At 47.5% G+C, this 25,911-nt stretch overlaps 3 protein-coding genes and 12 non-coding genes across 19 annotated transcripts; 1 reads left to right on the forward strand and 14 right to left on the reverse strand.

The window, feature by feature from the left end:
• The first annotated feature begins 397 nt into the window (after window positions 1-397).
• On the forward strand, window positions 398-1,313 carry LOC119551999 (antigen 5 like allergen Cul n 1). Its single transcript, XM_037861723.1, has 3 exons — window positions 398-532; window positions 592-986; window positions 1,052-1,313. The coding sequence occupies exons 1-3, from the start codon at window positions 398-400 to the stop codon at window positions 1,311-1,313; spliced, it is 792 nt and encodes a 263-aa protein (XP_037717651.1).
• A 2,023-nt stretch (window positions 1,314-3,336) lies between these two features.
• Window positions 3,337-7,167, reverse strand: LOC119550454 (protein PTHB1). Its single transcript, XM_037859133.1, has 9 exons — window positions 7,094-7,167; window positions 6,761-7,042; window positions 6,227-6,700; window positions 6,023-6,156; window positions 5,290-5,963; window positions 4,729-5,229; window positions 4,509-4,675; window positions 3,987-4,116; window positions 3,337-3,927 (listed from the first exon to the last, which is right to left on the reverse strand). The coding sequence occupies exons 1-9, from the start codon at window positions 7,165-7,167 to the stop codon at window positions 3,388-3,390; spliced, it is 2,976 nt and encodes a 991-aa protein (XP_037715061.1). The 3' UTR covers window positions 3,337-3,387.
• A 44-nt stretch (window positions 7,168-7,211) lies between these two features.
• On the reverse strand, window positions 7,212-25,615 carry LOC119550452 (helicase domino). 5 transcript variants are annotated; one of them, XM_037859130.1, is made up of 16 exons: window positions 25,419-25,615; window positions 24,193-24,826; window positions 23,819-24,128; window positions 23,350-23,608; window positions 22,728-22,832; window positions 20,809-21,597; window positions 19,347-20,583; window positions 18,909-19,095; window positions 17,651-17,787; window positions 17,400-17,586; window positions 15,081-17,174; window positions 14,302-14,520; window positions 11,572-11,607; window positions 8,433-11,504; window positions 7,911-8,366; window positions 7,213-7,565 (listed from the first exon to the last, which is right to left on the reverse strand). In XM_037859130.1, exons 2-16 carry the CDS (start codon window positions 24,813-24,815, stop codon window positions 7,560-7,562), a joined length of 9,717 nt encoding a protein of 3,238 aa, XP_037715058.1. In that variant the 5' UTR covers window positions 24,816-24,826; window positions 25,419-25,615; the 3' UTR covers window positions 7,213-7,559. The 5 variants fall into 5 exon arrangements, with proteins under 5 accessions (XP_037715057.1, XP_037715060.1, XP_037715058.1 ...); XM_037859129.1 differs by lacking the exon at window positions 25,419-25,615 and adding an exon at window positions 25,284-25,302 and having other exon boundaries at window positions 7,212-8,366; XM_037859128.1 differs by having other exon boundaries at window positions 7,213-8,366.
• Window positions 17,245-17,354, reverse strand: LOC119552332. Its single transcript, XR_005219665.1, has one exon. It is a non-coding gene; the product is annotated as a small nucleolar RNA Me28S-Am2589 (small nucleolar RNA).
• On the reverse strand, window positions 17,865-18,004 carry LOC119552344. Its single transcript, XR_005219676.1, has one exon. It is a non-coding gene; the product is annotated as a small nucleolar RNA psi18S-841/snoR66 (small nucleolar RNA).
• LOC119552345 lies at window positions 18,081-18,218 on the reverse strand. Its single transcript, XR_005219677.1, has one exon. It is a non-coding gene; the product is annotated as a small nucleolar RNA psi18S-841/snoR66 (small nucleolar RNA).
• LOC119552346 lies at window positions 18,255-18,387 on the reverse strand. Its single transcript, XR_005219678.1, has one exon. It is a non-coding gene; the product is annotated as a small nucleolar RNA psi28S-3316 (small nucleolar RNA).
• LOC119552343 lies at window positions 18,408-18,546 on the reverse strand. The gene has a single exon (XR_005219675.1). It is a non-coding gene; the product is annotated as a small nucleolar RNA psi18S-841/snoR66 (small nucleolar RNA).
• Window positions 18,586-18,718, reverse strand: LOC119552347. The gene has a single exon (XR_005219679.1). It is a non-coding gene; the product is annotated as a small nucleolar RNA psi28S-3316 (small nucleolar RNA).
• Window positions 18,730-18,860, reverse strand: LOC119552351. The gene has a single exon (XR_005219683.1). It is a non-coding gene; the product is annotated as a small nucleolar RNA psi28S-3316 (small nucleolar RNA).
• LOC119552333 lies at window positions 20,654-20,762 on the reverse strand. Its single transcript, XR_005219666.1, has one exon. It is a non-coding gene; the product is annotated as a small nucleolar RNA Me28S-Am2589 (small nucleolar RNA).
• LOC119552342 lies at window positions 21,820-21,962 on the reverse strand. Its single transcript, XR_005219674.1, has one exon. It is a non-coding gene; the product is annotated as a small nucleolar RNA psi18S-841/snoR66 (small nucleolar RNA).
• On the reverse strand, window positions 22,000-22,134 carry LOC119552349. The gene has a single exon (XR_005219681.1). It is a non-coding gene; the product is annotated as a small nucleolar RNA psi28S-3316 (small nucleolar RNA).
• Window positions 22,147-22,277, reverse strand: LOC119552348. Its single transcript, XR_005219680.1, has one exon. It is a non-coding gene; the product is annotated as a small nucleolar RNA psi28S-3316 (small nucleolar RNA).
• Window positions 23,677-23,784, reverse strand: LOC119552334. The gene has a single exon (XR_005219667.1). It is a non-coding gene; the product is annotated as a small nucleolar RNA Me28S-Am2589 (small nucleolar RNA).
• Window positions 25,616-25,911: the final 296 nt, after the last annotated feature.

Raw genomic sequence — 25,911 nt, forward strand, 5'->3', positions numbered from 1 at the left:
CTCCAAGAAAGTGGAGACTCCTCCCTCGGGGCATCTTAGGGGTTTATTGCTCGACTTTTCCTAGAAGTCGTGCACTTTGAGGTTCTCGGTGTGAACGCTCTTTGGAGATAAATACAGAAACAGAGACTGTAATTGAGACAAAGACAACGGCCCCCGAAAATGGAAGTGATTCATAAATCGTCGCTTGACCTGTCTCAAGCTGCGGTTTCGTTTTCGGATTGAGATCGTGATCGGGATCGGTATCGTCGGATTTGGAATCGAAGTCGGGATTTGTATCGGGATTGGTAAACACCCACCGAAAATAAACACCAGCAAATCAAAATTTCGTTATAAATATCGCCTTGCCGGTGGTCAGGACTTGCACTTGCAATTGAGCCTTCAGTGAGATCCAGTAAATATGGAATTCGGAAGATATATAACGATCGGTTGTCTGCTGATGATCTTGGGGGTGGCGATCTCCCAACCGTTGTCCTGGTGCGATCCCGAATTGTGTCCAGATAACACGGTGCACATAGCTTGTAATAATGACGGGGTAAGGATATATCATAATTTTTTTTTCGATTCGCAACTAAGGCAGTTGTTATCCCTTAGGAGTTCCATGAGACCTGCTCTCCGGATGCCACCATGGTGGACCTGAAGCCTTATCGCAATTTGATCGTGGAGGAGCACAACAAGCGGAGGAACTTCATTGCCTCTGGTTCCCTGCCTGGATATTATCCGGCCACCCGCATGGCCACCATGGTGTGGGATGAGGAACTGGAGTACCTGGCCACATTGAACTTGAAAACCTGCTATCTGGAGCACGACGACTGCCACAACAGCTACCGCTTCCGGAATCTGGGTCAGAACCTTTGCGGAGTCGACCGCCGGCGGAACTGGCCTCTGAACGTGACCAATCTGGTGGAGCAGTCGATGGGCCTGTGGTTTGGGGAACACAAGCTGATCGACAGCAGTTACATATCCGATTTTAAGCTCACCAGGAATCTGTAAGTGATCCGCATATCCTCTTTCCCCACTGACCTAACCCACTAACTCCTTTTTCCTTCTTCAGTGAAAAGTATGGACACTTTGTGGAGACCGTGCTGGACCGTAACACCCATGTGGGCTGTGCCATGATGCGCTTCACCAATCCCCAGTACCCCTTCCTCTACATCTACAACACCGCCTGCAACTACGCCAGTGTCTATGCCATTGGAGTTCCGGTCTATAATGCCGGAGAACCCGCCTCCGAGTGCCGAACGGGCAGCAATCCGGAGTACCCCGCTCTCTGCTCCATCAGGGAGGAGTACAATCCCAACCACAATCTGTACTAGCTAATGAACCAAATGATAAATACCTCACTAAAATACACCCTAGCTAATGAACCAATCAAAACACCTCGATTTTTATAACTTTCCTTCGACAATTGCGCCCACTGATTGATACGTCAAGATTTGTTTATCGTCGTTCCGGCTGCTAAATTTGGCTCGTTGCTAACTGCCAATTCAGCGGGCACTCAATTATTAATGTTAACGGAAATAATCGAAAGCGGTTCTCGGACACTGGGATCGAGCATTACAAATATCGGGGATTATTTACGCATAAGAAAATTTGACATCTACACAGAGGAATCTATACAAGTGCATTGTTCTTGAGTTGAGAACATTCCTTCTTAAAAACCGTGTGAGTACATTTTGGTATCAATGTTCTCAATATTAGAATGAAATGGTGAGAAGAGAAAAGATAAATTGAGGTTATTTAACAACTTTTTAAGTTGTTTAGTTAAGTTGTTAAGATATACAATGTAAAATCCACCAATTCAACTAGATTCAAGGATAATGAAAACGTTTTTAACTTAAAAAATTTCGTTCTATTTTTAAGAACATTTTCAACTCAGATGAAAACGTCAGAATTCTCTCTGTGTACACGTATGCGTAATATGTTAAATATTTTTAATGACGTATAAAATGCTTATTATTATCGATACCTCAAGAAATATGTAATCAAATTATTAGCAAAAGTACGAATTAACAATATATGAGCCAAATTATAAGCTGTTGTTTTGCCACCAATATGTTAATTAAAAGACCTTATTGGAAACGTTATTAAAAACCCACCTGAAATGCGCACTTTCTTTCTAAACTGTATGTTTGTTTGATTTAAGGTATTTCACTGAATTTGCAGGAAGCTTAATCAATGTTGTTTAAATCTAATTCAGTTTTGACAGGCGGACTTTAAAAAAAAAACAAAACAAAATTTGTAAGCAATTAAAAAAGTTATAATTATTTTGAAAGATGTTTATATAAACGTCTCTTTTAAAAACTGAAATATAAATCATGTTATTCATAACAAATTGCTTTTAACCCAATGTGAATTCAGTTATTTTTCACGCCTTATTGCAAGTGACTGACCCATCCTGCACTCGTTATTATCAAAACGATGATTTGTATGTCCCATCATCAAAGTGAAAATTAATTGTTAATTGCTCAGAATCACATTAAAAGGCAGTTAATTCATCAATGAGCCAGCTGCACACCCGAAAAAAACAACAGACCGTTTACGAGCCACGCATATAAACAATGTGCTCAATGCACCCGATGACGAAGACAGACTCAGTTCCAATCTTGGCAAGAAATACTGGACTTGGTCCTGAGGACAGACCTGACATTCCTGCCGTCAATTGTGGGCAATTTACGGTCCAGCAACTGGAGCTGCAGCCTAGATCAGACAGTGACTCCAATAACTCAGCTCACCATGTGTGGGATTGCATGTGGAGCAAACAAGGGATCGCAGCAGCTGTCCCAGCTCGAGTTGCACACTGCTATAAAATAGTGGGTACTCTAATAATGAAAATAGAGAATATAACTGAGGAAATCATGGAAACCGATAAACCTCCATACAAATAAAATAATGAAAACTCTCAAAGGTTAATAACAAATTAGATAAGTAAAATTAGATCGTACAAGGACAAAGAACTGAAAAATAAAATATTTAAAATATAGATAATCATTTTTTCAGTGCATCCCTTCCCCATTCACTGCCCACTTTCAAGCCGGCCACAGTGAAGCCTCTGCCCTGACTTTTATCTTGCTTTATCTGCGGCTATGCATCATAAACGAGTCTGCTTTCCAGTTCCTGTCCCGTCCTGTCCCGTCCTGACCTGTCCTGCCTTTCCACACAAATCTCCGAACTCCCACAGACCCTGGATCTGGATATGAATCTGGATGGCTGGCTGTCGTTGCTGGTTATGCAAATTCCGATTACGAAGCTTTATCGCAGCCAGAATCGCAGATCTCGGCCCAGCAGCTGTCGAGCTGTCATCCCGTCGAGCTGAGAGCGGGCCAATAAAGATCTCGGTTTTGACAGTTTGCACGTTTATTGGACCTGGAATCCCCCGATCCCCCGAGTCTACCACCAGATGCCCAGGTCGCTGAATAGCTCCTCGGTGGTGGGCAGCTCAAAGTCCTCGTTGACCCACTCGGATCGCTTCTTGTTGCTTGGGTTCTTCTGGTCGGTTGCACCGTATTCCTTGCGATAGCCCACATCCTCCCGAAGATCCTCCTCGTCGTACTCCTCATCATCCTCCACTGCCTCCAGGGAGCTGCTCATGTTGGTCTTACGCTTCGGCGGAGCCAGTGGCAAACCCTTCTCTCCGAGCATACGCTGCATGTTCTCTATTTCATCCACCTGCTGTGTTGCCGGTGGCTTCTCCTCCGTCGAGGGTTCCTCAGTGGCTTTTTCGGGATAAACCGCCACCGGAGAGGAGGCCAATCTCACAATCCTGTCGAAAAGAGTTGCGAAATGCCGTCTAAACCGGCTGTAATCAAAACTGTCCCGGGTTCCTGCGTTGGCATCCAGTAATCCATGAGTGGATGTGGACTTTGAGCGCGTCAGCGGCCCAAAATGATGCAGCATATCGATGCCGGGCGCCATCGATTCCTCCCAACTCTGTTGTAATTTTCTTATTATTCTTTTGTAACATCACATTTAATTTTTAAAACACTTGCCAGTTCTGTCCAGTCTTCGATAGGCACACTTAGCACTGAGTTAACCACATTTACCACGCGCTCCTCCAGGTTCAGGGCATGAATAATCCATTTGGCTAAAGCCACGGCGCAATTTAGGTCGCAGCGCTGTCTGAAATCGATAAAAATAATTTGAAGGATATACATCAGTTGTTCGTTTTCCGCAAAGATACCGCGTACTTAAAATGTCCAGGAATATTTTTATATTAAACAATTTAAGCAAACTCAATCTTAAAATTAAAATGATATTGTGAAAATAAAACCAAATATAAAACCTAATATATGTAATTTTAAAAATTAGTGCAATTCAATATAATACAATTTTTCAATTCTTCATTTAAAGGTGTACAAAATATTAACCAAATAAAAGAATAGGTATACCCTTCATCCTTTAATAATGGGTAACAAATGTCAATTATTTGAGTGGGTTTGAGGCTTGGTGGCCGTGTCAAAATAGAAATGACTTAATGGGCGGTAATTAACAGACACTCTACGAGCACCTACTTGCGTTCGTCCCGCCTAATCTCCACTAGCTTGTCGCCCTCCAGGATTAGCTGGTCGTAGTTGGACTCTATTTGCATTGTGAGAGCTTCCTTGGGCTCACCTTCCGATTGCTCCTGCAGTTGGCGCTGAAGGGTCTTGAACTGCTGCCAGAGGTCCTCCAATTGATCCTGTGGATAAATAATTAAAGAGAATTAATATTATATTATAAATCCCTATTTACCGTTTGTTTCCTGATGCTCTGCTGGGTTTCGTGGTGGACATCAATGCGATGCAGGATGGGTTGGGCGGGCAGAAAGGGAGCCGCCATCAGGCGTTCCACACAGCGATTGAGGACTCCGCGCTTCGGCTTCTTTTTGTCCATCTTGATCAGACCCGCAGAACTATCCAGATGGAGCGTTCTCTCCACAATCCTCTCCAGAATCATGGCAAAGGTCTCCACGTAATCGGACTGTATGCGTAAGCGATTGGAGTTCTTGGCGGCCACCACGGTGATTATTTCACTCTGCTTCTCAAGACCCGGACATAGTAACTGGAGACCCAAAGCATGGGCATCGCTCTGCTCCTCCAGGAACTCCCCGAAAAAGGTGGCCAGCTTGGGTGTCACATGTCGACTGGTGATGCTGTAGGTCAGCTTGATTCCAGCCGCCTTTTGGGGCTGACAAACGCGATAGAACATAGACAAAGGGAGATTAGCGCTCTGCTGGATGACCCGCGGAATGCCCTAGAAAAGATTTGGATGAGGATGAGCACTTGACAATTTTTAGGATTCTTCTTTACTCACCCTGGTGCTCAAAAAAGAGGCCACCACTTCCACCTTAGTGCTGTGAATGTGCAGCAACTCGGCAATGTAAAAGTCCAACTTGAATTCCTTACTTGTGCCCGCTTTCACGTCCACAAAGCTCAAGGTATCCTGACTGCATCGCACTCCATTGGGCGTCTGGAACACCAACTGCAACTCGGCCAGCTCCGCCTTGATCTTGCAGCGCAGCAAGCCCTTGGCCGAGGGCAACTCCTTGACAGCCACATCCGCCGGCACATCCAATAGCAGGGTATCCAGATCATCGATGGCCTCCGTCTGGATACTGAAGCTTAGGCGCACTTGATCAGCCGCCTGCTGATTGAGGGCATCCATGTCCCGCACGTCAACCGCCTCCTTGATCTCATCCTCCAGCTGCTGAAGCTCTTTGTGGGCCTGGGCGAAACTCAACTCCTCCACGTTCAAGGGCTGCACCTGGAACTGGAAGGGATCGGCTCCGAGATAGCCCACCTCGAGCTGTCCCTTGGCACCCAAAGTTACAATTCCTCCAGCCAGATTCTGGACATTGGATCGCTGTATGGCCACCGGAGCGGGCGATTGATTTGGCCATTGTGCTGCCCAAATGATGTTGGCCTCCTCATACAAATGCAACTTGGAGGAGTCAGAAATGATGGCGCTTATAAGGCGGGCTCCGGGCTCTAGGAATTGCCTCCTAGTTTAGATAAAATGTATGCAGGAACTAGGAAGAAATGCTTACCCCAGTAGTAGCCCACCACAAAGCTGGTAAAACATTTTGGAGCATAGTCCAGTTTGAGCATAAAGTTGAATTTCCCATTGTCATCCAGTGAAATAAAGTTACGTTCACCCAAGATCATTATATAGGAACAGTTCCTAAAAAAATACAAAGCGTTTAAGGGAGTGTAGCATACTTTCGGGTAGAGATATTTCACTCTATACTCACTCCTTCACTTGAACCACCCGCATATCTACAATGCCCTCGCCGACGCACTGCGTCCAGGTGGGCTGGTAGCTGCTTTTGGTGACCAGCGAGTGCGACAGATCCTGGTAGCTGAAGCATTGCAGATCCCAGGTGGCACTGAACCGAAAGAAGCTATCGGTGCGCTCGCAATATGCGACTGGGGCGGGAAGAGCCCGATGTCCTGGGAATCGACACTCGTAGGAGATGCCATCCTGCTCATAGAAAGTCAACGTCCCATCCAGATGGACCACGCAGAAGAATTCCCGACCCTTCACCTGCCCGAAATGACCCTGGCAGAGTCCAAACGAGACGCGCTGGAACTTATGCTCCGCCTGCACCTGGAGGCGCAACTGAGCTCCATGATCCGCCAGTCCGCCGATGGCCAAGACATTGTAAATAACAATAGCGTTGGGTAGAAGTACCCCCAACTGGTTGGTATTTTCATTGCGAACATTTCTGCGGGGCAAGGTCAGTAGTCATGGAAGTCCTCCAGGTCTGAATCCCCTCCAAACTCACCCACTAAACTTTCCAGCATATAGCCCGATAATGGGAGCCACCATCTGGGTTTCCAGCAGCAGGTCGGTGGCGTCGTAGCCCCTGCGGTGCGGATAGTAGATACTCAGCTGTCCCGTCTGGGAGCCCACAATAATGTAGTCCTTTTCCTGCGACTCCAGGCCAAAGCGGGCGCACAGTAAACTGGCCACATCGTATTCCTCTCCAGGATCGGAACACTGGGCGGACCACCAGCTGCAGACATTGAACAGCGACATGTTGCCACTGACTTCTGGAACCACTCGACTCCAGTTATGAGTTAGTTCAAGTTGTTGTGGTCAAAAGTAAAAAGGTTACCTTGGAAACCATGTAGCTTTCCGGCATTCGGCAACAATAAGGGTAGACCCCGCTCCAAACAGTATTTTGTACATATTTTTCTTTATTTGCGATTGATCATAAAACTAGGATATAAGTTATTTGTAAATAAAAACTAAATTTGTAAGGGTATATATTTAGGGGTATTTATGTAGTATCTGATAGATCTGATTTAGATTTACGAATGTACATACTGCTCTACGGGAATATAGGGCTGAGACCTTAGTTAACTACGATTTACAAGTTGAATTTAAAGCATTTAGCCTACGAACTAGGCACTCTTCAATTCGGTTAAACTAAGATCGTAATATATAGATTACAAGTTATTGCTATTCCTATGGATCAGTAAGATTATTAATACGGCGGCCACGCCTTGAGCTGATTGAAGCGATCATCGTCGGCATCTTCAGCGTCCACCTGCAGCTCATCATCCTCCAGAGCGGTTCGCTCATGGCTGCAAAACCAATCGACAGAAATTGAGATCAATTTAGCAATGACTGGCTGATTGACTGACTGACTGATTGAATGCATGAGGATCGGCGTGGGATGAGCTATTGAAATTTGTTTGATCTTGAAATTCGAAAGGATCATATTGTTTGGCTTTTGACTGAATTGAAGGTGTTTGATTTTGTGGTGGTTGTGGGGTTTGAATCTGAATTTGTGTGTTGTAGGTGGCAGTGGCGGTGGCAGTAGGGGTGATGCTCGAGATGCTCCGCCGGTGACGTGGTCTGGCGGCCCTGCTCGAGCGTTATTCTTTCTCGCTGCGTATCAGGATCTTTTTCTGCACCAGCTTGCGTACCTGTTGCGTTGTGGTCTGCGACAGTCCGCCCTGTTGCTGCTGCTGCTGCTGTTGTTGTTGCTGCTGTTGTTGTTGCTGCTGTTGTTGCTGTTGCTGCTGTTGTTGCTGCTGCTGTTGCTGCTGCAGGCTGCCCACTGTTGGCAATGTGGTGGTCGTCTGCGTGATGGTCATCACCTCCGCCGGACCAGCTGTGGGTCCTGCAATGCTCGTGTGCTGCTGCTGCTGTTGCTGCTGCACAACAGCCAGGAGATTGCTACCCGAGGTGGTCTGTAAGCGGACCGGACTGGCGTTCTGACGCTGATTATGCTGAAGAGCAGCAATCAGCGTCTGCTGCGTAGTCTGGCCTCCAGCTCCTCCAGAGGCGGCCACTTTCAGGGCACTGGCGATGCTCGGACCAGCGACATGTGTGCGCAGGTTTCCAGCAGCCAAGGCCTGAGCAGAGGCAGCTGAAACAACCTGAAGATGAAAAAGAAAATATAGTTAAATAATATATCCAGAGGATCTCGTCGAGAGCTAACCCACCTGAATCGTCTGACGCTGGTTGGCCTGAGATGCCACCGACACGGGAATCACCCGCCCCACGCTTGTCTTACCCAATACCAGATTGGTGGTGGCCAATGTGCCCTGCTGGCCACTCCGCATCACCTGCTGGATCTGCTGAACAGTCACGGAATTCGGCAGAGCCTTGGTGTTCTGGATGTGCAGCAATTGTGCCTGGACACTGTTTCCACCACCAACCTTTTGCTGATGCTGTTGTTGTTGCTGCTGGGCAGCAACTGTGGGCAAGGTACCGCCGCCAGAAACACTAACTCCTTGCTGCTGTTGCTGCTGCTGGGGACCAGTGGTCGTCACTATGTTAGTGGCCGTGGGCTGACCGCTGGCACTGACCAGCTGCGTCATTCGGCTAATCTTTCGCGGCATCGTCAGCTGCTGCTGCATTTGCAGGTGACGCATCTGGTTGGGCATGGTCACCTTGATTTGGCTGCCTGGTTTCAACTGGGGCAGCGTCATATTTACGCTTCCCGCCTGGACAGTGGGATTTGTTGCCGACACGGTAACACCGCCAGCATTAACACTGCTTCCGCTGGCCGCTGCCGCCGTAGAAGCTTTAACCAGGGATGCGATCTGTTGCTGCGTAACCTGCTGCGGTTGACCGGCCACGGGGAGTTGTCCCTGCTGCTGTTGCTGCTGGGCAGTCGTGTTGGTAAACAGCGCTCCAGACGCCTGCTGCGCCTTTTGGGCGGCTAGAATATTGTGCCGCTTAACCAGCAACATATCCCCGGCTCCAGTAGTGGTGGTTGTTCCGTCCGCGGAAACAACTTGGCGCTGCAGTTGCTGCTTTCCGGCCGCCATCTGCTTGATGAATTGCGTCCTGGCCTGTCCATGCATTTGCACGCTGCTGACCACGTTGCCCGATTGCACGGTGGTGGATGTACCCGGCATTCCTGAAACGGCCACTTTTTGGCTGGTCACGTGCGTACCCATGTTGCTGGCCTGGATTATAGTACCGCCTGCTTGCACTAGATTAGCAGTGGCTCCGCCAGATCCGCCAGCTCCGCCGGCCACCGCCTGGGTCGTTGTCTGCAGCACCTTCAAGCTGCGCTGACGGTAGAGTTGAATGTGTGCGCCTCCCGATTGCTGAGTACCGGGTATCACCGTGGTCTTTCCTCCCTGCTGCAGTGCACTCACCGGAATTCCCTTTGTGGTAACCAGCTGGGTGGTCTGAGTGGCTGGAGACGTGGGAACAGTTGCCAAACGGAGCTGAGTCTGGAACTGTGCCGGACTCACGCCTTGCCCCAAGTTTGGCATGGAAACAATCGACTGAACACCGCCTGTGGTGCGCTGTTGAAGTGTATTCCCTGCAGCTGTCGACACAATCCGCTGTCCACGCAACATGGCCGTGTTCAGAGTGGTTACAGTCGTGGTCTGGTGCTGTTGTTGCTGCTGACCCGCAGTGGTGGTCAGCACAGTGCCCACCGTGGGCAGGGTGCTAACGGAAACGACCTGCGGCAGCGATTGCGTTTGCACAATGCTTCCCAGCTGAGGGGAACTGTTTACCGGCAGCGTCTGCGACGAGATGGACACGATCTGGGCACCGGAGCCGATCTGTGGTTGCACCACTGCCGGAAGACTCTGAACAGGAGTCGTTAAAACGACACTCACACTGGACTGCCCACCAGAAGCGGCTGCAGACTGTTGAGCCAGCTGTTGCAACTGACCCGCCGTCAGGCTGGACGATGTGCCTACTATAGTCTTGACCAGCTGTTGGGTGGTGGTCTGTCCTGCCTGGCCAGGATGTGTACGCAACTGCTGCTGTGGCTGGTGGAGCAGGATGGCGGTCTGCTGACCGGGTGAGACATTGGAACTGGTCAAATGCTGGATCTGCAGCTGTTGCAACTGACCAGCGGCTGGCACAGCCATCGTTGTTGTAGCACTGGTTTGCTGCTGCTGCACTAGCTCCACGGTCTGTTGAACGGGCAGGGTCTGTTGAACGGTTGGAACAGTGGGCAGTTGTTGCTGCACCACCTGCTGTGGCTGCTGCTGCTGTTGCACCTGCTGGACCACTTGTTGCGGCTGCTGTTGCTGCGGCGGAGGTGGTGCAGGTTGTTGCTGCTGCTGCGCTTGGGGCTGGACTTGCTGCACCACTCCCACGCCAACAGGAGGCTGGGGCATTGGCTGTCCCCGCTGCTTCTCCCGCATCTTATTCGCCTTCATAGCCGCAATGTTTTGCGGCGACACCGGTTGATCATAGTTCTGGATGCCGAACTCCTGCAACACCTCCATGTGCTTGGGATTCATCAGGCTGGGAGCACTAAACTGGCGCTTTGGTGGCGGTGCCTTCTTCAGGTAAGCCGTCTTAATGCTGTCGAAGCGGGACCGCATTGTTTTGTAAAACGAGGCGTTGTTATCGCTCACGTACAGCTGGGTGGTACGCAAATATCGCAACGGACTCTTCAGGTACTCAGTGCGCAGAGTGGGCTTAAGCTTCTTCTGCTTCTTGGGACTCTCCACCACCTTGCCTTCCTCTCTCGGCTGAATGTGTGTCTCGTATCTCCAGCGACACTGTCTCGCCGAGCGGTAGGTTTTTGAGCAGAAGTTAACCATTTCGGAGACGAGGTCCCAGTTGGGTGTTTGACCCGGTGAGAGCAGCATTAAGCTGCACGGCAATCCTTGCAGATTCACAAGCACGTGCAGAATGGCCATGTCCTCGAAGACACACCACTCGGCCATGGCCTCCGGTTCGGTAAGAGGTTTGGTCGGCAGTTGAGGTTTCAGCCCTGGAATCGGCATGTTAGGCTTAAAGCTTCCGCGGAAACGCTGGCTCTTCAACTCGCGACGCAGACGAGCCAGCTGTGGGGTTGGTCGATCGAATAGCGATCTGGGAGGCACGTAGTTATCCTCCCGACGCATTTTGTTGGGCCTTCTACTACCATCGTAGCCAGCATCCGTCCGCGAACGCTTGTGCTCCTTGCGCACGTAAACTGGCGGCAGATCCGTCTCCGCAATGGGTTCCAGATCGTACATGAACGACAGCGAATAGTCGATATAGATATCATTATCGTTATCCTGCGGCGGCGTTGGGGGACACCACATCTAATCAAGGGATCACAAGAGATTAGCACTATGGACTTAGTGTTTGCAAACAACCGCTTCAACTTACCGGCATCTGTTCCATTGTGTTGCGCGATATCCAGACCTGGACCAGATCGTAGCCAAGAAAGTTGAAGAAAAGAATAAACGTTCCGCATTATTTTCAAGATATAGCAACTCTGTTTTGGTGTTGGCTTAGGAACTATTTTTAATTCAACGTATTGCTTTCGATTCGAACTGAATTGAAAATGATCAAATTGATGGCGTTGTAGCTTTCATTCCGAACAATTTTTTTCTTTCGTACTGCGCTTAGGGGGTGAAATTATAATTTAAGAGGGATTCATAATTCGTAAGTGTGATAATTGGATAGTAATTGCGACACCAAAACAGAATTCTACATTTGTTTACAGAAAATAATATTTAACAATCTTTGGATGATTTCCGCTTATTCTTTTCCAACTTGCATCTTTTAGATAGGAAATGTTTCTCTTTTTCTTTGGGGCAACGCACGAAATTAGTCCGTAAATAAAAACCACAACGTCTTTTAGTTTGTTTCAGATTTAGCTTTGTTTCTGTTTTTATAGGTTTTATCTTGTTACACATGGATTTTTATACTTTTTAAAGCATACGAAATGAGTTGTTTTATTGGTTAGTCAATCTATGCTCATAGTCTTTAGATTGTTAATGATTCGTTTAAGTTAGAGTACAAAATAAATTATAGAATGCAAAAATATTTAACAATTATTATAGTATACCTATTCTTACATACTAATGCAGTTTTTGGGAGAAGTGTTCGTTCTGCTTTCTCGATTGGTTTTTGACAAACATAATTTAACAACAACAATCGAGGATGTGGTAATTTGGATGCTTACAGTCGAATGCTGGATACTTGGAGTTTCTAGATACCTCTATATACAATCTGAGATGCCTTACAACGCTAACCAATAAGTTGTGAATCCCCCGGTGAACTACATCTACGCTATCTCCTACTCTTCATCCTCGGCCTAAAGCCCCTCGCACAATCAATCAAACTGTTTGATCGAATTAAGTTGAATTTGTTATCCTACCACTCTCGCATTGGTTCTGCCACCTAACTAACTTAGTTCATATGATAGATGATAGAAGGAAACTCGTTACAGTCTATAAATACTCGTTTTTTTTTTATCAATCGGCAACAGCCAACTGGCAGTAGTAACAGCCCGAGGAAGGACCCGTCTCCCTACAGGGAATTCGTCGCCCACTAAAACGCACACAGCACACACAGCTGATAATACTGACTGAGGGATGAGAATGAATATCATCACCTGGTTGCCCCGCTCGAGGAGACATTTGCTCCTGAAGCACCGCTGACTGCCGGCGAGGAACTTGGGCTGGCCGCAGTGCCGGGAGTGGATCGAAGCATCACCCTGGGAGACTTGGTTATCCACCGATGCAAGGTGCCGACATTGCTGTTGGATTTGCTATTTGTGTCCTCTTTCTTCGTCAGCACTCGCTGCTGAACCATTTTTCGCCTCGGTTCACTCTGAGATTGCTTGGGTGTGGACTCGGTTCTCGGCGTTCTTTTGACGCTCCTATTGGCGCTGCTTCTGTTCAACATGGTAGCCACGGGACTCATGTCTAGGGTCCACAAATTTATCTTCACTGAGCCCCGCGACCTAGTACGTGGCGTGTGTCCAACAGCTTCGCTCTCATCACTCTTATCTGAATTCTGCGGTTGCTCTTTGGCCTCCGCTTTACCTTCGTGATGCTCATCCGTGTCCGACTCCTCGCTCACATTGTAGTACGTGGAGCTAGTCATGGTGGTGTCCTGCACCTGCTCGTGTGCATCCCAGCCATCCAAGCTCTCGGCTTCTTCTTCTGCAGTGCCATCTCCCGCTGTACCATAAGTGGAGCTAGACCTCACATCCGCCTCTGAGTCTTCGGTGTCGACATCAACCATTTCCACTTCATCGGCTTCTTCCTCTTCGGCATCGTCGTCGTCATCATCGTCGTTTGTTTGCGATTCTGTTTGTGTGGTCTCTTCCTCAAGAGCCGAGCCAGCTGACTCCTCTTCCTCCTCCTCATCCACATTGGCATCGACGTCTTCGTCTTCGGTATCTTCCTCAGACTCCTGCTGCTCATCCTCCTCTTCATCTTGCTCACTGTCATTATCCATATGTTTTAAAGGAGCTGCAATCGTAGCTCTTCTCTCCAGCAGTTTTCTGCGCGTGGCGGCCACAGAGACACTGTCTCTTCGCACCCGCTTGGGTGGGGTTGTCTTGACACTGTTGTTGGGTGCCACATTGGATTTCAGAGGCGTCTTCAACATCTTGCTCATGGCAATGTTGGCCGACTGCCTTTTCGGACGCTCCTCGATGACCAATAAGGAATCCTCTAGAGCGGATGCGGCTGCAGATGCCGCCAAAGCTGTGCGTGTTGTCTTTCTAGTGGGCGGTGTGAGGACATTGGTCATGCTGACCGCGCCCAGAGAATGGAGACGGGTGTGCCGCTGAACAGGCGTTGCGGCAACTGTACCCTTGCCCTTGTCGCCCGTTGTTGGCCTCTTGCTGTTACTACTGCTTCGGCTACTGCTGCTGACCCCCACCCCTGACCTCTTCCCCGTCCCCGTGCCTGAGACCACGGGAGCACTTGAATTGAGGCTGTTCTGGCGATTACTCCTAATCGGAGCCGATCTTCTATTTTTGCTGTTGCTACTGTTGCTATGGCTACTGATACTCCTGCTCAACTTCTGAGATGAATTGCTGCGATTTACCCTCACCAGTGGTCGCTTTTTGGAATTGGAATCTTGTTTGCTATTAACCTGATTACTCGAGTCCTTGCGACTGTAGGTAAGCATCTCGTCGGGTTCCGATTCCTGCTTAAGCAGCTCCTCCTCCTTGTGCATGGCCGCCAACCGATTGGCCTCCCACTCTCGTTTTTGGGCTTCCAATTCGGCCTCCGCAGCTCGCAACTGTTCCGCTGTCCACGCTGCTCCAGTGGCTTCCACAAAGCGCATGGCATATCGCTCGATAGGTGAGAGCTGAATGGGGATAAAAATCATTAGTTCGTTGGGTCCTTATAAGGTCTTAAACATAATAACTTATTTATTTATATAAAACTTATTTGAGATTGAAATCTATAGCTAACTAATAAGTTTTTAGCACTAGTCTATTGATAATCATTTTAAATTGTCAGACTTTGAGTGATACAATCGTGGCCTAGGTTATGTCGCCTCAACTATGTCTGAAGGTCTGAACCCCAAAATGAGGTTGTTCTAAGCATCTCTTGCTTCATTGAAATCGCTTAGAAATAGAAATTCAATTTAAACTTCAAGTGATGCCATAATTTAAACCAATGTTGTATCTTACAATGTTAGACTTTGAGTGATACAATCGTGGCGTGGGTTAGGTCGCCTCAACTATGTCTGAAGGTCTATTTCTCTAAGCAATTCTTGCTTCACCGAAATCGCACAAAAATGCGGTTTCAGTATTATACGCAAAAACTGCAACAATTCATAAACTTACTCTTAAATCATTTTATAAATTCTTTAAAATTTAAAAACATTTTCAAAATGTATTTTCCCCCTTTCGGGTGACTCACCTGTTTGACCAGGTTCTGCATCTCCAGATCGGCCTTGCTGAGTTCCACTTGTGGACCTCCCTCTGCATTCGCCTCCTCCGTTGCAATAGGAATGTTCTCGTCAAACTCTGCCAGATCTGCGGCCACCTCTGCCTTTGCTGTCCTCGTGGCCTGCACATCCTGCTCGTCCTCGGCGGCGGCCAAAGCATGCTCGAAGGCGCGCAGAGACTGTTTCTCTGTCTCCACCACCGTCGTCGGCGTGTTCACAAGCGTTGTTGTAGCCACAATTTTATCTTTATCTTCCGGCTTCTCCTGGCTAGTCTCGTCCTGCTCGTTCTGTTCCATCGTAAACAAATCCTTGATAGTGGAACTCTTGAAGAATGTTGTGGTGAAGTTGCCACCCTCGATGGCCATGTCGCTAAGCATTCGCTTTTGGTTTGCCTTTTTGAGGATGTTTACTTCTATGGTTTTTTCGGAAACCAGTCGGTAGATGTGTACATCTCGCGTCTGGCCAATTCGATGGCATCGATCCTGGGCCTGCGCATCCATTGTGGGATTCCAGTCCGAGTCGTAAAAGATCACAGTATCGGCACCCGTCAGATTGATGCCCACTCCACCGGACCGCGTGGAGAGGATAAAACAGAAAATTCGTTTGTCTCCATTAAAGCGCTCCATAAGAATTTGGCGCTGCTCCACCCGCGTAGAACCATCCAAACGCAAATAGATGTGGCCGTGGTAGTTCAGGAAAGCTTCTAAGACATCCAACATCTTGGTCATCTGGGTGAATATCAGAACACGATGCCCCTCAAACTTAAGCTGCCGCAGCAATCGATCCATGGTCTGGAGCTTGCCACAGTCGTACTGAATGAGACGCGGATCCGGGAACTGAGTGGTCATTGCCGAAATTATTGGATGCAGCAAGGCCAACTTTGGCAACAGGGCCTGACCCACAGTATTTTCGATCTTACGCTCACACTGCCAGTGCGTCGATGCAAGATTCTGTACATAGCGACGGATTCGCGGCGCACACACGGGAGGAACATAGATCACAAAATTAGCAAACAGTGGATTCAGATCCACACATCTCTCTTCCCAGCTCTTTAGCAAATGGTTCAGTGACCAACCATCCCGGCGCGACATGGCCGTGCAGCAATTTGAGTAGCCACGTGTCTGCCAGGTGGATCGCTTTAGCGATCGTGTCGCCTGCATACAACGCTGCAAAGCTCTGCGACAATCTTCGCCATATATGGGAGTGGCATCGGTACGCCGCCGATTTATCATAGCCATACGTTTCAGCGAGGCCAATCGCTGCTCCTTACGCATCTGAATCAGCTCCTGCACCTTGTAGGGATCCTCGGTCTCAGTTTCCTCCTCGGGCTCAGTTTTTCCATTGGCAATGCTTTGCTTCTGTGCTGTGCTTTTTACATGCGAGGCTAGATCTTTCACAATGGGATCCCTTATTAGTGGCTGCGCATTAGAAGTGGCTGCGGTGACTGTTGTTCCAGATATCGTCGTCGCCGACATGGCTGTGGTTTTACTTGTTAAGGTGAGACGAGCTCCAGCTGCTCCCGAATTTGTCGCCGGTGTGAGGTAGAAAAATGGCTTTCCGTCTTGCATCGTCTTTGCCACTTTGGCGGGCGTTGGTGCGTTTATTTGCGAGCGTGCGCCCAGCAACTTGGAGTTGCTAAGCACACTTAAGGCTCCAGTGGGAGAAGACGCTGCAGTTGATGACGCTGTTGTCACCACACTGTTGATCACCACTGGTTTCAAAGCCATATTCACAGGGTTAATGGAGGCACTGACCCGTTTGAGAACCCTACCACTTGGTAGCAAACTGCGCATTGGCACAATTTTAGAGCCCTCCAAGCGCATGGCAGGACTGGCTCCTATTTTCACCGCATTCAACTTGATGCGCTGCGCAAGCTCAGCACTGCGTACACGGATGTGGAAGCGGTATTTGCCGTTGGGACAGCGGGGAGCTGGTTGCGGAGCTGTATCGATCTCCTCGATAAATTTGCGAGGCGGGGCGAGCAGGCGGGATTTGTGCGAGACGTAGGCGGTCATAGTTTGCTCCAGATGCAACAGCAAAAGGTTAACAGTCTCTAGGTTGATTTGCTGCAATAAAATAAAAACAATTAGTTGTTGTTTTCATTTGTAATGCTATCATAAAAATATTTTAGTGATAAATTGAATCAGACAAATGCCTCGCAAATGCGAACATCCTGGGAAAAGTTTACGACTCTCTCCAAAATAGATTAAGCCCAACTATCAGTGACAGTTTAACATCATTTTCTACCCAAACCCGAAGTGATGGATTCGGAAGACACTTCTTTAACTCACCGTGAACGGATCATACTCCATTATGTCGCACACAAGACGCGGCGTGTGGAATGTAATGCCCTCCATTTGAAATGGCGAGATTGTAGGACGCACTTCAAACATATTCGGGTGATTGCACACCTTTCGCAGCTGCATCAGAACATTAATCACACTCAGCAAGTTACCGGTTTGCAGGGTTTCCCTTGTTCTGTAGGAAAAACATAAATAAGATTAATAATGAATTCATCAATCGTGATAAAATTAAAACTTACTTGGAGCGACTCATGAAATCCTCGTACAGATAGCGCTGGCGATTCGACAGACGGCACATGACCACATGCTCGTACTTCTTTGGCATTTGTTTTTCAACCTCCTTCTTGAGGCGTCGAAGTAGGAACGGACGAATCACCTATACGGAAAAATAAGAACAATATGCTAATTACTGCGCATTTAGTTTGAAATTATGTAGAACATTTTAAAAGGGTAGTGGTGTCAGGGGCGTTTTCAATGTGAGCAACTTGGTTGAATTTTGAGCACATGGATAAGACGCATCTTCTTGATCTAGCAAACTAACAAATTGTCATCACACGAGGCTATGATCTAATGTGACACAGAGTGCATTTGCGTACAGGGACCAGTCCTGACATTAGTCTTAACAAAAGACGGATTAGAGTTAGAGGGAATAAAAATATTTTATTTTAAATGGTGTAAGGTGCGTTTTCAATGTAATCAGCCTGATCGGCATTAACCACATGGATAAGACTCATCTCTTTCATATAGCAAACTAACAAATTGTCATCATACGTGGCTTAAATTCATATGACACAGAGTGCATTTGCCTACCTAAATTATTGCTGGATTTTGTGGTCTTAAAAAGGGTGTTCACAATGTAAACGGATTAAAGTTATGAAAAAACTAATATCACTTGCAACTGCGAGGATTGCTTTTGCACACATCTACGATTTTCAAGAGCATTTAACGGGCTGGCAAGAAAACGCTTTTAGGTGCAATGGAATTATTGTATGTTTAAGGGTGTAAAATGCGTTTTCAATGTAATCAGCCTGGTCGGCAATAAACAACATGGATAAGACGCATCTCTTTCATATAGCAAACTAACAAATTGTCATCACATGTGGTCTAATTCAACGTGACACAGAGTGCATTTGCCTAACTATAAACCAATTCCAGATATTACCGTCTTAAAGAAGGATGTTCACAATGTAAACGGATCGAAGTTATAAAAAAACTAAAATCACTTGCAACTGCGAGGATTGCTTTTGCACGCATCTACGATTTTCAAGAGCATTTAACGGGCTTGCAAGAAAACGCTTTTAGGTGCAATCCCAAAATCACTTATAGTCAGCCATATGGAATTCTGTCATGAGAGAAAACAGAAACACTTGCAACTGATCTTTACTTTGGCACACATCTACGATTTTCGAGAGCATTTAATGGGCTGGCAGGAAAACGCTTTTAGGTGCTAAACTCAATGCAATGTACACTTAGTTTTCGATTGATTGATATGCTTACCTTGTGCAAACGCGTTATCAATGTCTCGTTGTACTCCATGTTGCCTTCAATCATGCCCGTCATTGGGTTGGAAAACCACTCCTTGAACTCGCGGTGCGATGAAAACACATAAGGCATGAGGAAGTGCATCAAGGACCACAGTTCCATCAGATCGTTCTGCAGTGGGGTTCCAGTCAACAACAGACGCCTATATAAATAAGAGAGAAATACTTATAAAATCCATTCGTATTAAAGGCTTCAGGGTTATTTGTATCGAAACAAGGCCACAAGCATTCTAGGGCTGGATTAGCATGCTCTGGTTTAGTATGCGGCATTATAGCGAATTTATTTTTAGCACCCAAGCGTAGTCGCCATACTAGTTTAGCAATCGCATGGTTACTGATTTTTGGTGCTGGCTGGCAAAATAAGCAATTGCAGTTGTAGTCCCCTATTACTCACCTCTCTGTGGAAAAGTTAAGTAGCAGCTGCCAACGTTGGGACTTGAAGTTCTTAATATTCTGTGCTTCATCCAGGATAAGGTATTTCCACTTTTTGCGGCGAAAGCTCTGTTGATCTTGCACCACCAGCTTGTATGACGTGATGCACACATGGAAGGCATTGGGCTTTGTCCAGCCCACGCGCTTAAGCTTGCGCTCCTTTTGAGAGCCGTAATAGGTGAGTATTTTGAAGCCGGGACACCACTTCTTGAACTCCATTTCCCAGTTAAGCATCACAGACGAAGGCACCACAATCAGGTGAGGTCCCCAGTTGCCCCTGGCACAGGCAAGGTGGGCCAAAAGAGCGATGGTTTGAATGGTCTTGCCCAGGCCCATCTCATCGGCCAGGATGCCATTTAGCTTGCGCTCGTTCATGGTGACCAGCCAATCGAGTCCGATATGCTGGTACTCACGCAGAGAGTGCTTTAGCAGGAAGGGCACTGGGGTAACCACATTAGTAGAGGACAAGGTGTTGCCCTTGGGCTGAAGACTCTCGGCCAATGCAGCTGCATCGTTAAGCATATCATCCTTGTTGCCGCTTGCTCCTGCAGTTGTTCCGCTGCTAGCAGCTCCTTCAGTTGCTTCGGCATCCGCAAGCAGACTCTTAAGGCCGTCATCGTGTTCCTCCTGCTCCTCCATATCCGTATCAGTTTTAATTGTGGACAGATCTTCTTCATCCTCGGTGGCTTCCTCTTCGCTTTCGTCAGTGGATTCATCAACAGCCGTTGAATCATCATCAGAGTCCAGCTCAGGGTCACGAGGCTCCAGCTTGCGCCGCTTTGGACTGGGAGGCTGGTCACTGACTCTGGACGACTTGTATTTCGCTAGCAACTGCTCCACTGAGAGATCATTGTCGGCCTCTAGTTCATCGATCTCTTTTTTGTGGTCGACTTCCTGCTCGGCCTCTTCCTGCTTGCTGATAGTATTCTCGTCATCATCGCTGGCTTCCTTTGCCTCGAACTCACTGTCGTCGCTGTCATCAGGAGTTTCAGTTTTTATAGCTGAGCTCTGCTCTTCTTTCAGAAGCTTATCACGATTCTCCAGATAGCCAGGGGGCAGATCATTAAGGAAGTCATCAAAGTCCATCTCAGACTCCTTGGCCAAAGCCGTCACCTCGTCTTTAACATCGGCTGCTTCTTCTTCGGCCTTGGCAATAGTCTCCTCATCGTCTTCGGAACCAGACTCCGGTCGAAAGTCATCTGCAAAGCGTGAGAATATATTGTTTAGCATGTGTGTTAAGCTAGAGATACTGAATGATCGATATGGTATAAAAGCATCAGGCAAATGCCTCGCAAATGCGACCATCCTAAGGTAACATCGAAGTGTTCAAAAATAGACCACAACAACGTTTCAGTGTGTATTTTATCATCAGGTGCTGAGATTTCTGGTTAATTATTAGAATACTATGTCGAGGAATAACTCACCATCGGACTCCCGTTTCGGAGATGTAAGACGGCTGGAATTGAGACTTGGCGTGTCCACCACACTCTTGTTCATTCCCTCGGCCAACTGCTGCGAGAACTTTTCCGTCTGGTCCACAATAAAGCTGAGATGCTGGTCTAGAGCCTGCTTGCGCTTCTCCTCGATCTTGGTTTGGTGCTTGTACTCGACCAGTTTCTCGACATTTGACCAAAAGCTCTTTACCTCGCGCGCAATGAATGAGGCCACACGCTTGAGCTGCAGCTCCTGGGCCTTTTCCGCCCTTTGGGCGGCGGTGGCCTTATCCTGGAAATACTTCTGCACCATCTTGGCGCACTTCTTGGCTGCGTTTTTCTTCCACTTGCGTTCCTGTGCAAAGTCAGCCGCCAGCCAGACCATCTCCTCGAGGAGGTAGTCCCAGTGCGCCTTGGGTCGGCTGGGCTCCTGCAGCTTGGGCAATCGCCGCTCAGTCCATAATCCCTCTCGCTGTAGTTCCGTAATACGCTGCATCACGTACACCTCCTGCTTGGCCTTAAAGGAGAACTCCTGCGCCGCGCTGTTTGGCGTGCCAGAGCCTCCGGCCAACGCAGGGCTGAGCAGGCTGCCGGAAGTGGGAGTGCCAGGCGTGAGGGCTCCGCTTCCGCCCAGCGCTGCTGGGCCATTACCCGTGTAGAGCGGTGTGGGTGTACCGCTTCCTCCTCCTCCAGATGCCGCGGAGGATCCGCTTGCGGCATTGTTCTGACCTTGAGGACGCCGTAGGGTAGTAGATCCCACGGGTAACAGCGGAGTGCCACCTTGGAAAAGAAGCCAACAAACGATCGATTAGCTCAAGTAATATTTTGTTATAGGACTGTGGTAATAGATCAATTCTTGGCATGCTGGAAAATGCATCAAGTACAAAAGAACTACCAGGAAAGCAATAATGGATTAATGGAATAGAATAAACATGATAATCGTTTGCGAATCGGTTGCTAAACGAAAGATGTGGGAGGAGAGAACTGCATGCATACTTAGTCCTAGTGTGGAGCCCGAATTCAATGCGGCAGCTGGGCTAGAGATAGCTGCCACATGGATAAGCGAAGCACCACTTTATTCTGGCAAGCTTACAAATTGTCATCACATGAGGCTGGATATCGATGTGACACAGAGTGCGCTTGCCTGTTCCGCCCGAGTTAGAGATTCCGATAAAAATACTTAAGTGAGCCCAGCTTAAATTGGACCTGATTCATTCGCGGATCCAGGTCACTTGCAACTGCGACGGCTGCTCTGGCACACATCTACGATTTTCGAGAGCATTTAAACGGGCTGGCAAGAAAACGCTTTTAGGTGCATCCCCCGGGATCTCTTGTAGTCAGCGTCATGGATATCTGCCATCGAGGGAGGCCGAATCACTTGCAACTGAGCTTTGCTCTGGCACACATCTACGATTTTCAAGAGCATTTAACAGGCTGGCAAGAAAACGCTTTTAGGTGCGGGATATGACTAGACTAGAGCTATTGATGAGGCGTGTGGGTGAACAGATGGCTAGGGTGGTGAGAAAGAGCCCAACCGGTGTGATGAGTCCTAAAGTTCGACGCGTTCTCTAGTTAACTAAGTATGCTTAAGTTTGCTAACTTGCTTACAAATCAACGCAATCAATAAAACAATACATTCATCAATTATTTATCAATTCAAACTGAAATCAAAGTATTAAGCAGATTTACCAATCAAAACTAAGGGCAAAAACACCAATTCTAGAAAACAATTTACAAATTGAAAGAATAATCTTTATGCACATCAACAATGCACTACTTTGCTTGGCAAATTATAAAATGCTTTAATAGTAAACACAAACTGGTTTAGATAAGAATGGAAATCAAAAGGATAAGAATTTTAGCTGTGAAAGATTTTTGATATTTTTTTGTTGTTTGCGAACGATAAGCACCTGGCACCAAAGGTACAGAAGGATTTCCTACGGCAGCAGGAGGAGCGGGTATCTGACCGAAGACCATACCGTGACGACCTCCTAAAGGTCTACCGGGTATGTGACCTATATTATAACGATAACGATACAATTATGGTGAGTTGAGTGTGTGCGTTATAGGGGGATGTAGGCAGCATTAATGTGGGAACAGAAATCGGAATAATAAATAAATTCGTAAATTATAAATAGCAGTACGGGGTATGTTATGTAGTTATGCTTGTGTTTTAGTAGGTGTGGTTGTGTGAGATAAACTAACAAAACAATCTTGGCATTTTGTGAGTTTAAATTGGTTTTCATATATTATGTATTAGTAATGCACAATAGTTTTTAGTGCAGGACGTGCGTTGGCAGTTGGCGCGGTTTTAGTTTCAGTTTCGGAGTTACAGGAGTTGGTATGCAGTTGGCTAAAGTTTTAGCATCGATTTTACAATTTGAATTTGGCATAAATATAGGGACGAACATAACGATTTAAAACAACGAAAAATACAATTTTGTTTGGTCGAAACGAACACAACAGAAACACAAAAGTCTTCATAACAATGAGAGAGATCAGGGTATCCGATCGGGAACACGGTGAATTTACCTTGTTGCGTTAGCTGGACAACGGCAGCGGGTAGCTTTGTCGAAATGGCCACCGGTGTGGCTCCAACGGCTGGGATTTTGATCTCCGCCTCCAGTGGCAGGACATTACCACTCGCTTCGACCGAACTCCCAGTTGTGGTGTTTGCGGTGGCACTTGCAGCTGTTCCTGGTAGGACTGTGTTGTTCGTGTTGCTTGCTGTTGTTGCGGGTGTTAAGGTTGTGTTGCTGCCAATCTTGCTTGGCACTTGAGATTGCGAATTCTGAAAAAGAAACATCGAAATCTGAATAAGTACAAGGACAATTAACCTTGATACCAAAAAATATCTTTCTTTCATTCAGACAAATGCCTCGCAACTGCGAACATCCCTTAAAAAGCCAGAATCAATCAAAAATAGATCGAAAAAGGCACTCAGTTTGATTTTAACATCATAATGGCTGCTATAAATGTGAATTTCTTTCAAGTTTCCTACCGTTTTCACTGTGTTATTGCTGATGTTGCCATCCAATGGTGCTGTTGTTGTTCCTGTACTGATCCCGCTGACCACTGACGTCTCCGCAGTGGCTGGCTGTTGGGTGGTGTACTTCTGTGTCTGATTCTGGGCCGCAGCTGCTGCTGCTGCTGATGTGCTCGGCTTGTCCTCCTGTATCAGCTGATCTATACGATTCGCATTGCTGTAGCTGATGAACTGCGGGGTTGGTGTCTTCTTGCGCCACGCGGGGTAGTCCATCATACTGCCTCCGTTTTGTAGGTAAAAGTATTCGGACACATTTTCAAGATGCCTTTAGGTGAGAGAGTAACCGTGTTATTTCGGTAAGTAAAGGAGTTTTGAGGGAGGAAACCCACCGTTCCTTAAGGTTACGCAAGATCTGCAATTTCTGCTGAAGTATGCGCTTCTTCAGGGCATTCAGGTCCTGCAGGGCCGTGGATGAAAGCCCGCCGACCTCGCTGCTGGAGGCCACTGATGCCGGCAGCAGGGAGCCCACAATGTTGCTGCTCCCGGCTGTTCCAACAATGCTGGTGGCGCTCGTCCGGTCCTCGTTGTTGTCCAAACGCTGACGCTTGGCCTGCGGCGGTGAAGCGGAGGCTTCTATGGTGCTGATGGTGCTGGATGCGGCTGATAGATTGGAGTGGGCGGGTGGTGCTACTGCTGCTGCTGCCGTTGCCTCTGTCGTTTGCTGTTGTTGTTGCGGCAAGGGCGACAGCGGCACAGGCAGCTGCGCACTGGCCAGTTGCTTCTGTTTGCTACTGCTGCTGCTGCTGGCGATTCCCTTTGCTTGGGTCGCAATATGATGGTGATGGCGGGTGGCCGGCAAGGCTGCTCCTGCTGATCCTGCTCCTGTCGTGGTCGTGGTTTTGGCTGTGGCAACTGAAATTTCCGTTGAATGTGGAGTTACGCGGTCTGGCACAGCAGGAGGGGCCGGGCTGAGCCCTTCATGCCCCCCTCCTGCTGAATTACCTTCATTCATGTTTGAGACATCTGCAAAAGAACAACAACAACCAAAAAGGGGGTGTGAGTTCCCAGTATTATTTTGAAATGACAGCGGTTGGCGGGAAAAAAAAAGGTGGCCCGCCGAGCACATGTGGCGATGCTGCAGCCCTGGTCAGAACTTAGAACCCATTTAATTTGCACTGACGCCTATGATTTTACCATTTACACTGCGTAATATCCATTATCAATGTGACGGGCAAATAAAACCATAGTCATGTTAATACGAACAAAAAAAGCGCTTATCGCACCGAATGCACCCCTTGAAAACCGGGAAATGCAACCCTGCGTCCTGGGATTTTCCATGCCTCACACACACGCGCGTTTTTCCACATCCGCAGAGGGAATGCGGAGAACCGATATTCTTTGCAAAGCGTTTTCCATTGTTCGCATGATTTTCAAAATTTTCACCAGAATTAAACGCTCAAAATAAGCACTTCACACATACACACGGAAGGTGCCGAATCCCGGCTGCCAGAGCAAGACGACTATATGCAGCGACATGGCGGCGTCGCTTCTTTGTATGGGTGTGCGCGTCGATTCTCCGCGCGGCAGACATTTTCTTTTTCACATTTTTTCGTACCTCAGACGGGGAGAATTTTAATCACAAGATATCACCATCTCTACACGGCATCCGGGCTTGAAAATGTGCGAATGCGTCGTGGAAAGTGTTCCGCACTCGTTGGTTTGCAGTCGAAACCGAATTTCTTGCACATTTATTGGATTATTTTCCGGCAGAGGTGCGCGAGCACGTCTGCTCGTGTTCGAAACAACAAGAAAATTGGTGTGACCGTCGATGGGGTGTGCAAACATCCACTTTCAGTGTGACCTCTGTGAAGCGCAGCTGAAATACCAACTTTGTACCGTATTGCTCCATACTGTATTGGGCTACAAGGAAATCTCTTTTGGTTAAAATTCCTACGTATATAAACTCCAGCCGCAGAGATTTGCAGACTTTTTCTGCTTTTGACAAAGTTTTTATATTGATACTCTAGAAACCAAAATGGATTTTTATACATACTTGCCTAAAATTAATGTTAATTTAATAATCTAGAACAAATTGTATCATGATATAA

The sequence above is a fragment of the Drosophila subpulchrella genome, chromosome 2R (assembly GCF_014743375.2).
Source record: "Drosophila subpulchrella strain 33 F10 #4 breed RU33 chromosome 2R, RU_Dsub_v1.1 Primary Assembly, whole genome shotgun sequence".
Classification (NCBI taxonomy): domain Eukaryota; kingdom Metazoa; phylum Arthropoda; class Insecta; order Diptera; family Drosophilidae; genus Drosophila; species Drosophila subpulchrella.